This window comes from Chamaea fasciata, unplaced genomic scaffold (assembly GCF_029207755.1).
Source record: "Chamaea fasciata isolate MVZ Bird 193981 ecotype frontalis unplaced genomic scaffold, bChaFas1.0.hap1 SCAF_12, whole genome shotgun sequence".
Classification (NCBI taxonomy): domain Eukaryota; kingdom Metazoa; phylum Chordata; class Aves; order Passeriformes; family Sylviidae; genus Chamaea; species Chamaea fasciata.
In genome coordinates this window covers 7,732,214-7,746,268 of record NW_027094097.1, presented here as the reverse complement: position 1 = coordinate 7,746,268, position 14,055 = coordinate 7,732,214, and the positions used below count along the sequence as shown (strand labels likewise).

At 39.5% G+C, this 14,055-nt stretch overlaps 1 protein-coding gene across 3 annotated transcripts; it reads left to right on the top strand.

Moving 5' to 3' along the window:
- The first annotated feature begins 663 nt into the window (after window positions 1-663).
- Window positions 664-11,707, top strand: LOC136295939 (dipeptidase 2-like). Of its 3 annotated transcripts, none has more exons than XM_066194690.1 (10): window positions 664-776; window positions 3,482-3,608; window positions 4,093-4,196; window positions 4,516-4,657; window positions 5,108-5,177; window positions 5,681-5,857; window positions 6,375-6,462; window positions 7,041-7,116; window positions 8,047-8,182; window positions 9,437-11,707. In XM_066194690.1, the coding sequence occupies exons 2-10, from the start codon at window positions 3,595-3,597 to the stop codon at window positions 9,614-9,616; spliced, it is 987 nt and encodes a 328-aa protein (XP_066050787.1). In that variant the 5' UTR covers window positions 664-776; window positions 3,482-3,594; the 3' UTR covers window positions 9,617-11,707. The 3 variants fall into 3 exon arrangements, with proteins under 3 accessions (XP_066050787.1, XP_066050786.1, XP_066050785.1); XM_066194689.1 differs by having other exon boundaries at window positions 4,067-4,196; XM_066194688.1 differs by lacking the exon at window positions 664-776 and adding an exon at window positions 2,462-2,689 and having other exon boundaries at window positions 4,067-4,196.
- Window positions 11,708-14,055: the final 2,348 nt, after the last annotated feature.

The window sequence follows — 14,055 nt, the reverse complement described above, 5'->3', positions numbered from 1 at the left end:
TTTGCATATATTTCTTTGTTTCCAAACTTTCATGTTTGAAAGGGAGTGAAAAGCCACAGTAGGTTCAGAGACATAATTATTTTTGAAAAGGTCACCAGTTGCTTGTGACTATTTTGACCTCTACAAAAATAATACAATGGCACTGTAAGTCCTGAATAAAATACAGGAGGTACAGACACAAGAGGTAGATCTTTACTGGCTTAAGTGTAGTCAATGTGAATAAGCAAGCACTGAAACAGGGGCCTGGAAAGGTTGTATGATCTTTTTCACTGAAGATATCAAAACTTCCACTGAGTGAGGTCCTGAGCAACATGATCTAACTTTGGAGTTACCTTACCTGGGACCAGGTGACTGGACTAGATGACATCCCACCAAAAACCCCTTCCAACCTAAATTATTCTGTGGTGAGAGGCATCTATTTCTGAACAATGCGAACAGTGATTTTAACACATCATCTGCTAGTGAACAGAGGCATTGTGGACTGCACAGCCAGGCTGCCACGAGAGGGGGGAAATGCTGGGTTTTTAACAAGGCACAGCAAGAGCCTTGTGGGGCTCCCACGTGGGTGTAGCTGAGCTGAAAGCTCCGCTCTCGCATCTGACAAAGTGGCAATTTCGAAATGCCTGTTGTGTGTGCAGCCTGTGACACGAGCTAAAGAAACAGAGGAGGTTTCTTGGTTGCTGCTGTGATGCCAAGCAGATCCAGTGCCAAGCTTTAGCTGTTGTATCCAACACAGCGGAATGAGGATTTCGACCCGGCTGTATTATCTGAAGAAGGTAACTGCTCCAAGGAGCCCCTAGATAAACAAAAGAAAAGCTATAAATCTTATTTCAGCTTCCACTTCTCAACTCTGCTCAGTCAGCATGGGAAAAAGCTGTGTGGGTTTTGTATTTTAAATATTGTTCAAATAGGGATGCTAATATGCCATGTTCTTAATTTTGTGTAGTGCTTACAATACTCCTTCAATTTTCAAGTACTGATCTCTGAATGATGATTTAATTATGAGTCTTTTTTTATACCTCAACAGTTTCAAAGGCAAATGACTTTTACTGTCAAAGTATAAAGAATATTTTGCATGAAACTGAGAAGATACTTTGATATAGCAAATCTACAGAAAATTCTTGTAGCTACAAAGAACTGCATTTATGTACTCATACACTGAAAAGAGATGTGGTAATGTGGGGATAAAAATAATTTATTTGCGCAGTTAAACCACTGGAAGAACACACAGTTCCTGGTGAAAAATGTTCCTGAAAATTGCTGTTGTATTCAGGAAAAAAAATTGTAAATATTTGGACCAAAATCAACAGTTATGAGTTTTTATAGCCTCAGAAGAATTTTATTGTGTGAACAAGGTTTGCTACTTTCTCACTAAGCATTCTAACTGACACATTATACAAACTTCTATATGTATATGAGGTCAGAGCAGATAATAAGCTATAAAATCTTAGTTTTTCCTTTAGAGTCCTTTTGTCAGGATCTGGCAGAGTTCTAGAGATTCAGGCTGCAGATCTGTCCTGTATTTTGGCTTGCGGAATTTGCAACCAAAACATGCCTAGAGAAATTAATTTGCCTTTGTGGTACTAACTTGTCAGAATTCTTCTGCTTGGGCAGTTTTTTTTACTTTTTCTTTTTAACATTTTGCATGCAGAGCTGCCACAAACAAATTTAACATTTTCTAGATTAGAGACACAAAGATTTTTTCCCCCTGTGGGAACAAAGACTGCTTTTGTGGTAAAAGGGTAAGTCAGTATTTGAGCTTTGACATTTGAAGGAAATCTCTATGGTTGCCAAAGAGCAGAAAAGAAACATCTTCTGATTGCTCTCTAATCTTTATGGTTTTGCAGACATGCTGTGCCACTAAAGTATTTGGGCCCCACAATGCATGTATATTTCTGATGCATGTTTGTGGCAGAAAACCTCTATTCTAAGACTGTATCGCTACTGGGGGAAGGCTTTTGAGGATGATTGTGTTTCTAGCAGTCACTGTTCCTTTCATCCCATCTGATGTTCCGTGTGTTTTGAGAAGACAGTTTACTCAGCACCAGTTCACTTCTCAGCTTTCTCAGAAAAATGTTTCAGTGCTTATTTCAGTGTGAGGTTTCCCACAGAAAGAGAACAAGCAAGTTAATATAATGAAAAAATATCTCCTGCTCTTTTGAAGCTGTTTTTGGGAGGTGTGAGTCCAGGGTGTAGCAGGCTCAGTCTGCCAGCTCTGACTGAGCAGTTGGTTCTCTTCAGCACTGAGCTGGTGGCAGCAGCAGAGTTTAAAAAGAGGTCGTACATAAAAGAGCACCATAGCCAGAGACCCTAAAATCTTAGAGAGAGTGTAGCAGTTTCAGAGTTTCCAGTGGTACCTTCCCTTCTGTTTACTATTATTTATTTGGTTTTTTTCCTTTCCTCCTCCAGAATTCACACCAGCCTTACCAGAAGGAGGGGCATTCAGCCCTGCACTGTTAAGCCTACAGCCTCTGCAGACTGGAAATTTTGCTGTTTCATTGTTATCAGTGAACAATTGTGGTATCTCTGTGCTCTAGCACTTGTTCCACTGGAAAATGGAAATGATGATAAATACGGCAAAGCTGTTGTGGCTGCTGATGTTGTTCTCTAATATTGTGCTGTTCAGCTGTGAGAACTCAATGAGAGAAAGAGCTATTGAGCTGATGCAAGATGCACGTTTGATCGATGGGTATATAAAATATGTTCAACTAAAGCCTCTTTGTGAATCCTTGCAAGTGAGGAGGAAATGCTGAAGTGTGTAGATCAGCAGAGACATGGGCTGTTAGGAGCACGTAGCACTGAGATACTGTTGCAGTGATAAACTGGGAAGGAATTTTGTTTCAGAGGGTTCTTAATGTAGGGTTGTGTTATTCTAAACACCGTTGTGAATCTCTGGCCAGTTTAACCCCAGCTGGCAACTGAGCCCCACACAGGCCCTGCTCACTTGTCCCTCTGGCGGGCTGAGGAAGAGGATCAGAAAAGAGAAAACTTGTGAGTTGAGACAAAACAGCTTAATAAGGAAAGCAAAAGCCACGCACAAACAAAGCACAATAAGGAATTAATCCACGACTTCCCATGACTAAGTTGTTCAGCCATCCACAGGAAGCAGGGCTCCATCACACATAACACTTTCTTGGAAAGATAAACATCATGATCCTGAATGTTCCCTGCCTTACTTCTTCTCCCCAACTTTATATGCTGAGCATGACTCATATGGTCTGGACTCCTAGGCTCTGGCCAGCTGGGGTCAGCTGTCTCAGCTGCGTCCACTCCCAACTTCTCGCACACCCCCAGCGTGCTCGCCGGTGGGATGGGGTGAGAAGCAGAAAAGGCAGAAAAGCAGAGTGACTTTTAGGCATCAGTTGCTGCAAGGATTGTTGCAATTAATGGTCTAAGGGACTACAAACAGTGGATGGGATTACACTTGCGTTAGAAAGGGAACAACCTATTCCTCACAAGGCCTATTTGTTTTCCATTCCAGCCACAATGACTTTGTACTGCAGCTGAGAATACTTTACCAAAATAGACTCAGTAGAGTCAACTTAAGAGAACTCAACATGACCCACACAAACCTTGTGAAACTCCAGGCTGGTTATGTGGGAGCTCAGGTATGTACTGCTGTGGTGGTGAGACTTAGACTACATTTACCTCCTTCCCAGCCACAAAAGTACTTCTAGGCCTGATTTTGGTTCTTTATGTTGAAAAAGAAAAAAATAATAGAACTGAAAAGCCACAGACACTCCTTCATGACTTTCATGACAGTTGTGTTTCAAAAGTTTGCGTTTTATAATTCAGGTACTTTTAGTCAAAATAACAGCATTTCGTATGTAATATATAAATTAAAGGAAGCTTTCCTGCATGTACTGTGGAGTAGCTGAGCGTATCAGGAGGCCTTAATCATATTTTGTCTTGCACCATAACTCTTTCTTTGGGGAAAAAGCTATAGTGGCAACTCCTTTGTAAAGTACAGGAAGTGATTTTGGTCTGTGCTCCTGAATTATGAGCAAACAGAAGTTTCTAAGCCAAAACACAGGTTATCTGGTTTACTTGTCAATGTCTCTTTCAGTTTTGGTCAGTGTATGTTCTTTGCAGCGCTCAGAACAAGGATGCTGTGCGCCTGACCTTGGAGCAAATCGATGTTGTCAAGAGGATGTGTAACAGCTATGAAGAGCTGGAACTTGTGTTGACTTCCCAAGGTGATGATCCTTCTTGTAAAAGAATTTTTTAAAAATGTGATTGCAGGTGGTATGTGCAGAGAGATGCAACCAGACAAGTTACCCTGCTTTAAAGAGTAACTTCAACATTTCCTCTGGACCACAACCACTGACTGTGCACAGCCCTGGTCCACCGCAGTCAGGAGAAAATCTGCCATATAAACATGCACTTTGTAATCTCCAATTCTGTGCAAATGTCTTTATTATTGCTTGCAATTTACACAAACCATTGCTGCTCGGTAGTTCTGCTTCTTATCTTTCATGGAATTACTTTGGAATGATCTCTCTTTGTGTTTTCCAGGTATCTCTGACAGCAGAAGGATTGCATGTTTGATTGGAATTGAAGGTGGCCACTCCATTGACAGCAGTTTGGCAACACTGAGGATGTACTATGACTTGGGTGTTCGTTACATGACTTTAACACACTCCTGCAACACTCCTTGGTAACTGTTGTGCATATTTTTGTGTGACTGTCTAATGCAAAGGAGTGGCAGCTGCATGATGGGAGAACTGTAGATTCAGACACAAACTTATCCTGTGAAAGACTTTGAACCAAATCAAGGTGATAGGTTTTGGGGATAAATCATTTACCATGTGTACAGTAGGAGACTGCATAGGTTATGAAGCACTTGTTACGATCATAACTTGGACACTTGACAATCTGCTTGTCTTAAATTTCTTCACAAACATCAACATTAGTGGACCTGAAAGCAGTTATGAACATAAAAAGCACTGCCTGAACAGGACACCTGTTATGTAGCTCATTATCCCCACATTTGGCTATGTGACATTGTAATAATTTTTCTTGCCTGTAGTGTTAAGAGTTTTCAGCTGCTGATACTGTATTCTCAAGAATAATATGATGTTTCTTCTCCCCCACTCCCTTTTTTAAGGTCTGAATCATCATCTAAAGGAATACACAACTTTTATCCTAGTGTTATTGGTCTGACTGCATTTGGCCAAGTAAGGATCTCTTTCAAATGCTAATCTGGGCAATCTGCCATGCAACTAACAACTTCTGACCTTATCTTCTCAAAAGCAAATTGTCATTAAAAATTAATAACTGGAAGTTCTTGATAGTTAGGAGGTGATCAGGATTTAGTCAAACCAAATTCCCTGTGATGTTTCTTAAGGTAAAAGAAGTGTTAGATTTAATTACAATTGTTTTAATACAGATAAGATGTATGAATTCATATGTACAAGCAACAAGATGTGAATACTACTTCCAATAACTTTTTTTTTGATTGACTAAGTTTTCTAAGTTTTGAGCATGTGGTGGCATGCTGGCTAATTATAAGTGAATAAATCACTAATGAATTAATAGGTACATAGAAACCAATACAGGCACAGCATGTTTATGACTAGCTAACAGCTGCAGAATTAATCTATCTGCTTACATATACCAGCTAAATGGCTTCCTTTCAGGAAACTTAATACTGACACTGTTGTCTGTATATCTGTTTTAGGAAGTGGTAAAGGAGATGAATCGCCTGGGTATGCTGATAGATTTATCTCACACTTCATACTCCACAGCAAAAGCTGCACTCAATATCTCAAAAGCACCAGTAATTTTCAGCCACTCGTCAGCATTTTCTGTTTGTAATCACTCAAGAAATGTTCCTGATGATATCCTCCAGCAACTGGTGAGTGATATGGTTCTTGGGTTTGTTTTTGGAGGAAGGAATTTGTTGGTTTTGCTTCTTGGGTGTTTTGTTTTTTGTTTTAATGGCAAGATTTGCGTGAGCTGCAGCAAACGCGCATTCAAATCATGATGTTTACTTTCCATCTCCTCATCCCCGAATTTGATTTAGAAGCAGATCCTTGAGAAGCAGCTTACAATTTCTTCTGAGACATTTTCTTTGGGTTGTGTTTAGCCTTTGACTACAAACATGAAGTGTTTGCAAATACTTTGAAATTCTGCTTGAGTTTGTTTGATGTAGTCACTGCACTTCTGCTGATTCAGAAAGTAAATTTACATGAAAGTAAAATGAACCCAGGGGAAAGGACAAGGAGGCAAAGCCTTGTGTTGTCATCTGAACTTTGACTTAGTGTTGCTGTTCTCACTGATGGATGAGTGTAGAAGATTCTACATAAGATGGCCATGATGTTTGCAGGGCACGAGTGTTCACTCATCACCTGTTGTCTCTTCATATCTTTCAGAAGAAGAACAAGGGAATTATCATGGTGACTTTCAATGCAGATGTACTGGCCTGTGGCAGAAAAGTTGTTAATATTTCTACCCTTGCAGGTTTGATATTAATACACTGGAGTTTTTGTGGGTTCTAAGAATTGGTATGAGTTCTATGAATCTCCTGGTGCATGCATCATTTTCAAGGTCATGTAAATTACACTGCTTGTTTATTCCATCCACACCTTAGCCTAGCTCAAGGCACTTCTTGAGCTAATACTCATTAAACAATAACAAGAGGTACAAGATGTGTGTGTAGCTGGAGGACACGATGCTCACAAACAGAGCCAACAACCATTAATCCCAAAGTAGTTGTTACTTTCTGGAAAACACCTTAAGCCTATGTAATTAAGAGTGGGAAACATAGGCACGTCTGTGATAATGAAAATTCTATTGGTGTAATTGGGCTGCTTGTTAGGAATGACCGTGCTGTGATGATGATGTCTCTTTCCTCATTTGCATTTCATCAGTGCAGTTGTTATTTTAAATGTTGCTGCCCCTGATGGGATGTCTTTTGGCTTTTTTAAAAAGGATTTGAGCAAGAACCCACGATTAAGGAGAGCTGTTATCCAGTGCCAAAACGTGTGGATTTTGTTTTTGCTAGATGCTGATGTTGTTTTCTTGATATTTTCTTTCAGATCATTTTGACCATATAAAGGAAGTTGCCGGTTCAGAATCGATAGGAATTGGTGCTGACTATGATGGAGTGGAACGGTTAGTAAAATAAATACATTGACATCTGCTCCTTAAATTATGTGGGTTTTGATTCATTTAAGGGAAAAAAAGAAGGCAGACTAAAAAAATGGTATCAGATTATCTTGTAATGAGCACTAAATCAAATTCTGTGAAAGAGGGGCATGATGATTCCTTTCTAGAACTGCATGAAGCAGTGCTACAAATGTAGACATAGATCCTCACGGAACAGAAAAATAACAAAAATTTTAGTTATCTCAAAGCAATGTCAAAGTCTCATGGAAATACAACTTAAAACCACTGTTTAATGCAGGTTTTGCAGCTTTTTATTTCTAATTTTTTTTTTTTTATTCTGACAAGAATTACCACAAGGCATAGATCAGTTTTGCTTTTTGTTATTTCTTCATTAGAGGGTTCTGAATAAGTTTCTTCCCACTGCCTAAACAATTGGCTTAATTCAAACCAATATTATTATTCTATGTTTTTTAAATACTTTGTAAACAACAGAGTTCACAGAATTGCCTGCAACTCCAGAGCTCATCGTGTGTGGTAGGTTTCCCTTTGTTCTCAGTTACATGAGTGGATTGCCCCAACACTTGTGATGGAGCTGTTTTCTCTTACTCTGAAGGCCAGATGGAAAGTGTGAATTAATGTATACATGAATTTCTGAGGTTTTTTCCCTCTTTTGTTCTAACATCCTCCAATGCTGTTGTTTAGCATCTATAGAAGTGCATATTCATTCCAGTTGTGTTCTGTTTATTGGGTTCTATGTGAAGAAAAACACTTTTGTTGTGTCCCAGTCCTCTATGTCAGCTGAATTCTCAGAGGAAGAATTGGGTCCAAAGTGAGCTCACATCAAAAGTCAATATGTGCAAAAGACTATTTAAAAACCTTTCTCGCCAATTTGTCAGTGATGTGTGTTGAATGCTCTTGTGTGACTCTTGCCTACAGCTTTCCCGAGGGATTGGAAGATGTCTCTAAATATCCTGCTTTGGTAGAGGAACTTCTTAGAAGAGGATGGAATGAAACTGAACTGAAAGGAGTCTTAAGGGAGAACTTTCTCCGTGTCTTCAGGGAAGTAGAAAATGTAAGATTAAAATCCAAACTGAATCTTGATTCTCACTAAGAGGGAAAGAGGAACTGTTGGTGTTCTGTTGTTTATTTTTGGGCGAGTTTTTTCTTTGGGTTTTCTTTTTCGTTTTATGTGTTTTGTTTTGGAGGGCTTTTTTTGTTCAATGAGGGAGATATCAGGGAATGTAAGCACCTAATTCAGTAAATCCAAATGCTGGGAAAGAAACCAAGATGGCAAGAGAGCGTTAGCAGCATAAAGGAAAACGAGAGAGAGCAGACAAAGCTCTTTGGAAGTTTTTCTCTCTGCAGTAATCTGATAAGCACACATCAGTGACTTCTAAATGGAATCACTTCATGGTTTGGAGAAACTGCGGATGTACCAGCATCGCAGTCTGGCTGTGTTCGCTGGGGCAGGAAGGAATGTTGACTCCTGCAAATCAATTTAATTCTTGTCATAGGATTGGGCTGCTGTTCAAAAGGCTTCTGCCATGACCAGATCACTAACAAGCCATAAACATAACAACTAGATCACAACCAGCTAAGTGTAAATGGTAGAAGCTAATCCAGAAAGATGAGGGAGGAGAGGAGGGAAGGAGATGGGATAAGACTGGGGTCTCCTCAATGGTAACTTTTACAAATGCCTCTGCTGAAACTTCCAGACTGCTTGCATCCTACTGCTTTTATTTGCAGGGATAAGTAAGTAGATATTACACACAAAGCCTTACAGACAACAGATATTTCAGTGACCTTTCTTCCACTCGTCTTTTTTGGGCATGTTGGATGAACAGAAATTAGGGAAATTTGTACTCTTCCAGTTAACCTGCCAAAATATCTACATAATGCTGACTTCATTGAGTGGCAGACTGACATTATGAAGAGGCCCAAATTCCTAACACCTAACCAATCTGTGGGACTTAGTAATGTTTTTTCCCTTCTAAATTAGAAATGCTGAAGCTCTGTCTTGGGAGTGTGAGCTCGCTTCAGGGAAGAAAGCTCATGAGTTTCTTTGCCCCATATGTGGAGAGAGCCAAGGCAAAGAACAGCCAGACCTGTGACTCTTGCCTGTAATGTATCTGTGCTGACTTCTGGGAAGTGTTTCATAGGAATGCAAACAGCAGAATAATGGTGTTGATTTCCTCACATACAGATGTGCTTTTGCAATACCGTTTGGGTTGGGTAACTTGAAATAGCATCGAATTTGCTAGCTGCATGAAGCTTTTTGCTCTTGTGCCAGTCTGGCTTTCAGGGACAACCTTTTGAATTTTTGTAGGTGCGGAACACTTTTGCAGAAATGGACGTAGGTGAAAGTGAAATTCTGCAAGAAGTACAAAATCCCTGTCGCCTAGACCTACGTAAGCCTCAGCCATCCAGGTCCTTTGGATTTACTTCTGCGGCACAACCTTTTAGGCTGATACTTGTATCCTGTTTAATGCTGTATTATGTGTCATAAGATCTATGGAGTCTAGAGAGAGATTTATGGAGTACTCTGCAATGCAACTACTTATCTTTCTGTGATTTGTTAACGGAAAACTATATTTAATTTTAATCATAATTTCTATAAATGCATCTGCATACTTGAAAATCATGTAAATTATAAATGATGTAGAAAAAGCATGTAAAATTTGAAGTGATAAATTCTGTATCATCTCAGCTAGACCAGGAACAATATTGTTAATGGAAAATATTCGCATTTAAAGAATAAATTCTGTAATACTAGATGCCTGGTTTTTGGTACCCATATTGTGGAATAAATACTGGAGTCCAAAACCAGCAGTTCCACACAGGAACTAGAGATTATGATTAAGAATCTGTGCCAAGAAGTTTTCAAATATTATTTCTTGTTAAATCATACAACTTACATCAACAGGCTTACTCAGAGAAGATCATCCCCTGCCATATGGAGTAGAGTGCTTTTTTGGTTTGCTTGGGGTTTTGTTTTTTAAGATGCCAAAATGAGTGACAAGCCTATTCCAATTCAAACTGCATGCCTATAACTCGCTTTAGAGACCTATCCTGCAGTAATAAACTCTAATTTTTGAACCCTGACCAGGACAGTGGGTAACTGGACACTTACTGAAGGGTGGAGGTAGATCTCTTACGTGTAGGTGCAGGCAATGTTATAGATACTTATCTCTAATTTGAGGACAGCCTGTTTGCAGCATTTTCATGATGATGGGAGCAAGAACAAGTCAGAAATTCTGGTTAGTAAGAGGGTTGTGGAAATCTTTTTGACATTTGAACAATTATCCTTATCAGTAACATGTTTTATTGTTTTATTTCTCTTCTAGCTGGCTAAAATCAGACCATGGCCAGTGGATTCATAGACATGAGATTAGACAGAAATCGTTTTTTTATAATTCGGCTGTTTTGGCCTTTGGAAAACGTTTTGAAATACACAAGGTATGTGAGGTTAGAAGCTCCTGTTGCAGAGAAAAGCATATTTTGAAATAGGCCTGTTCTTTGTAGGCTCAAAATTGACATTTTAGTCAAATATACTGAGATTCATTATGAAATTATAAGATGGCAGCACCACATCTCTGTATGGTCACTTTCCAGAGCTTGCTGGTAAATGTTTTCCCACGATACTTGCTCTTAATTGTGATTTTATGACACCAATCTTTTATTTACTGATATGACATCTACAGAATTTAGCCTTAGTGTAGAATAAAAGCCCTGTAATTGATCTAAGGAAAGCATTTGTAAACACACAAAGTATTTAACAACTGAAAGAGAAAACTGAGCATCAACAGGATGAAAAACCAGCACATTAGTTTTTCTCTAGAGGAATTTGAGACTGCTCCCACCATCCATTTCTGCACTCTGTGTACAAGTACAGTTTCTGGAAGGACCCTGTTCTTTTATAGCTACAAAATCAAGCTTCATTAACTCTTTTGATAAGATGGTCTCCTGGATAAATATATTCTAATTATACTTCTGTATGTTACCAAATTCTTTACAAATCATGTGTACAACAATCTAGTTGTACACAAGCCAACTTTTAGAGAATAGTTTCTCAATAAATACTGATCCTGGATATGCATGTAGAAAAGGGAATAACTGATTCAGAAGCCTGGCCTCCCTGATATTGCTTGACTATTATCAGAACAAGTTTTGCTGGTAAAAGGATGAATTCAATAGGGCAAATGTTTAATTCCCATCAGTACTTCTTCTCATAGGTTCATAAGCCATTGGAAAACTGCCATCCATGGTCTCTTTTCTCTGAACTAGTACTCTGATATTTCTTTCCTTACACAAAATGTAAGAAGCTTCTTTACTCCTTCCAGCTGTTTTCTTTATACCGTGTTGTCACTTTACTGCCTGCTAATCTTTACTTTTTTTTACCTTCCCATACTACAGCATGGACTAAAAGATATATATTCCTTTTCTGAAAGATACGTAAAATTTTATATCTAAATTTTATGTGACTTGTCTTATCTGTAATATATTGCACTTATTTGTTGGCTGCTTGTGCAATGAGTAACTTGTAACCTTGTGGCAAAGCACAGACATGAAATTTCAATAAAATATTGTTTAAAGTTGTGTAAGGATACTGGTGTAATCTCACAAAAAGTATAGATGTTCTCAGAGGCCCATGAGACCCTGAAAGAACCATGCACCCCTGTGGCAGAAAGAAGGCCAGAGTGTCACGAGGACTCTGGGTTGACAACAGAGGGAAGGGTTGCCTCTTCCATGGCAGGCAGAGGAAATTGAAGTAGCTTTAATCCTGGATGAAGGCAGGCAGCCTCATCTAAATTCAGATACTGCCAAACCCATCCTAGCAAGTGCCCATGGGATGGGATCAGTCACTGCAGTGAGTCCATGAGGACAGAGTGACCTGCAGCAAATCCCTGCTCAAGCTGCAAAGGCACGGAGAACAAGGCATATGGGCAACCAGGTGGGCTGCCTGCATCAGGGTTAGGATAACCTCTGCCTCACAGCACTTCTCACAGATGTGTCCTGATCTAGAAGTCCCTTTTCCAGGTACAATGGTAATTCAGAATGCTTCAAATGAGCTGATTGTGTGAAACAAAATCAGAAGGCAAAACCAACAGATGAAATCTTGTGCACTGATCATCCATGTTCTCTAGCTTATAATACAGATGTAGCTAATTTATTTTTCTTAAACTATCAAAACCACACAACTTGAAACATGGTAGAAAGGCATCTTAATAGAAATTAATTTCAAAAGTAAAATCATGCAAGATACAGCTGTGACCACTCTCAGAAAAACTAGTGGCCTTGCACTCTGGTCCTGATGTCTCCAGCCTTGACAGCAACTTGTAGTATTCACAACCCTGCATTTGTAACAACTCAAGCATAAAATGATTGTACTTTTTTTTTTTTCTGCCTCCCAATGGGAGGATGATTCATGCTGCAATTGAATGCCTTTGCCCTGCCCCAATTAATAACAGCCATTTGCATTGGTAATTCAAAGGCATTCAAGTTCAGCTGACAGATTCTATTATGGCTGCTGGTATCAGTGAAGTACCAGATATAACTGAGATAGAAACTTTGTAATAAGCTTTGTTGGCTGCCAAATGAAATGGCTTATGCCAAATGCCAAATGTCATGACTTACCTCTTCTAAATAATGAGTTGTGCTAACATGAATTCTGAAAATATTTATTACTATTTCTGTAAATCTCAAAGTCTATGTACTATGAAGCACCTTAGACTGATTTTCAAAAGACCCAAAATTGAAGGCATCTTAAAAAATTGAAGGCTCATGTTTTTACATATGTGATATGAACAGCCAAGAACTACAGGCATAATATTGATGCAGACTATTGATTTGGTTCTAAAAGGTTGGCGCCAGGGCCCTTTCCCTAGTACTATCCTTTTCCTGACTAATGGACTGTAGCATCCTCAGAAATAAATAACTTCAGTTCTGAGTTGTCTCATCTGGGCAAATGGTGATGCTAGAAACCAAACCTCCAAAGTCTGCTGCTGCTCTGACGCACGTGACAGTCCTGTCACCTAAAATCTGAGTAGTTCAGTTCCTGCATCAAACTTCCACCCAGCAAGTGACTTGTCTGGGCCATGGAAGGACTCCTGCATGTTTTACATTGGACACAAACTGCTCAGCTGTGCTTCAAATCAACATCCCTTCTTACACGTCATTGAGTTGCTCAAGCAACGCGCCAGCACATTTCTCTGTTTCAAGGTCAGCAAACATTGTACATTAGGTCTAATCATCTACATGGATATGAGTTTATTAACTGTGTTTGATTTTACACCTAAGGTTCAGTGGGCATATCCACCACAGAATCAACTTGGCAAAGCCAGGCGTGGCATCCCTGTCCCGTTCTGGAGTGAGGAGTGAGCGGTGCCCCAGCTGTTTGTGACACTGTGGCTGCTGCTCTGCTCGGTCCCTGGCTCCACGTTGTCTCCCCTGTTCCTTGAGACAGCACTGGTGTCTGTATAAGCTGGTTCAGCGAGCTGGTCTTGCAGAAAACTTTTCCTCCTTCAAGGGATGAGTTTCCTGCCGATCGTGTCAGTGATTGGGTTAACCGTGCCCATGGTTAGGGGAGGAGTGAAAAAGCAGAGTGAGACTGCAGCAACTTGGATTTCTTCCATTCGCTATTGAAAGCAGCAGTTCTGTTTGCTCTTCTCTGGATTTATACATATGGAAATGATCAAATTTGCTTCAAATTCTGAAAATGTGACATGTTTAAACTACAAAAGAATTAAATAACCAGAAGATTCTTCCCACTAATAGTGGCTTTCATTTGCTCTTAAGATTTGTTGGATTTAATTTGCAGACCCAGAGCAGTATTTTAGTTGTTCTGCTGAACTATTTTCAGGATAGACTGTGATCCTGGATGACCCTACTCAGACTGTTCTGGAAGGTTTGATTCAGTGGTTCAAGAATTATATTTTTCTTTTTTTC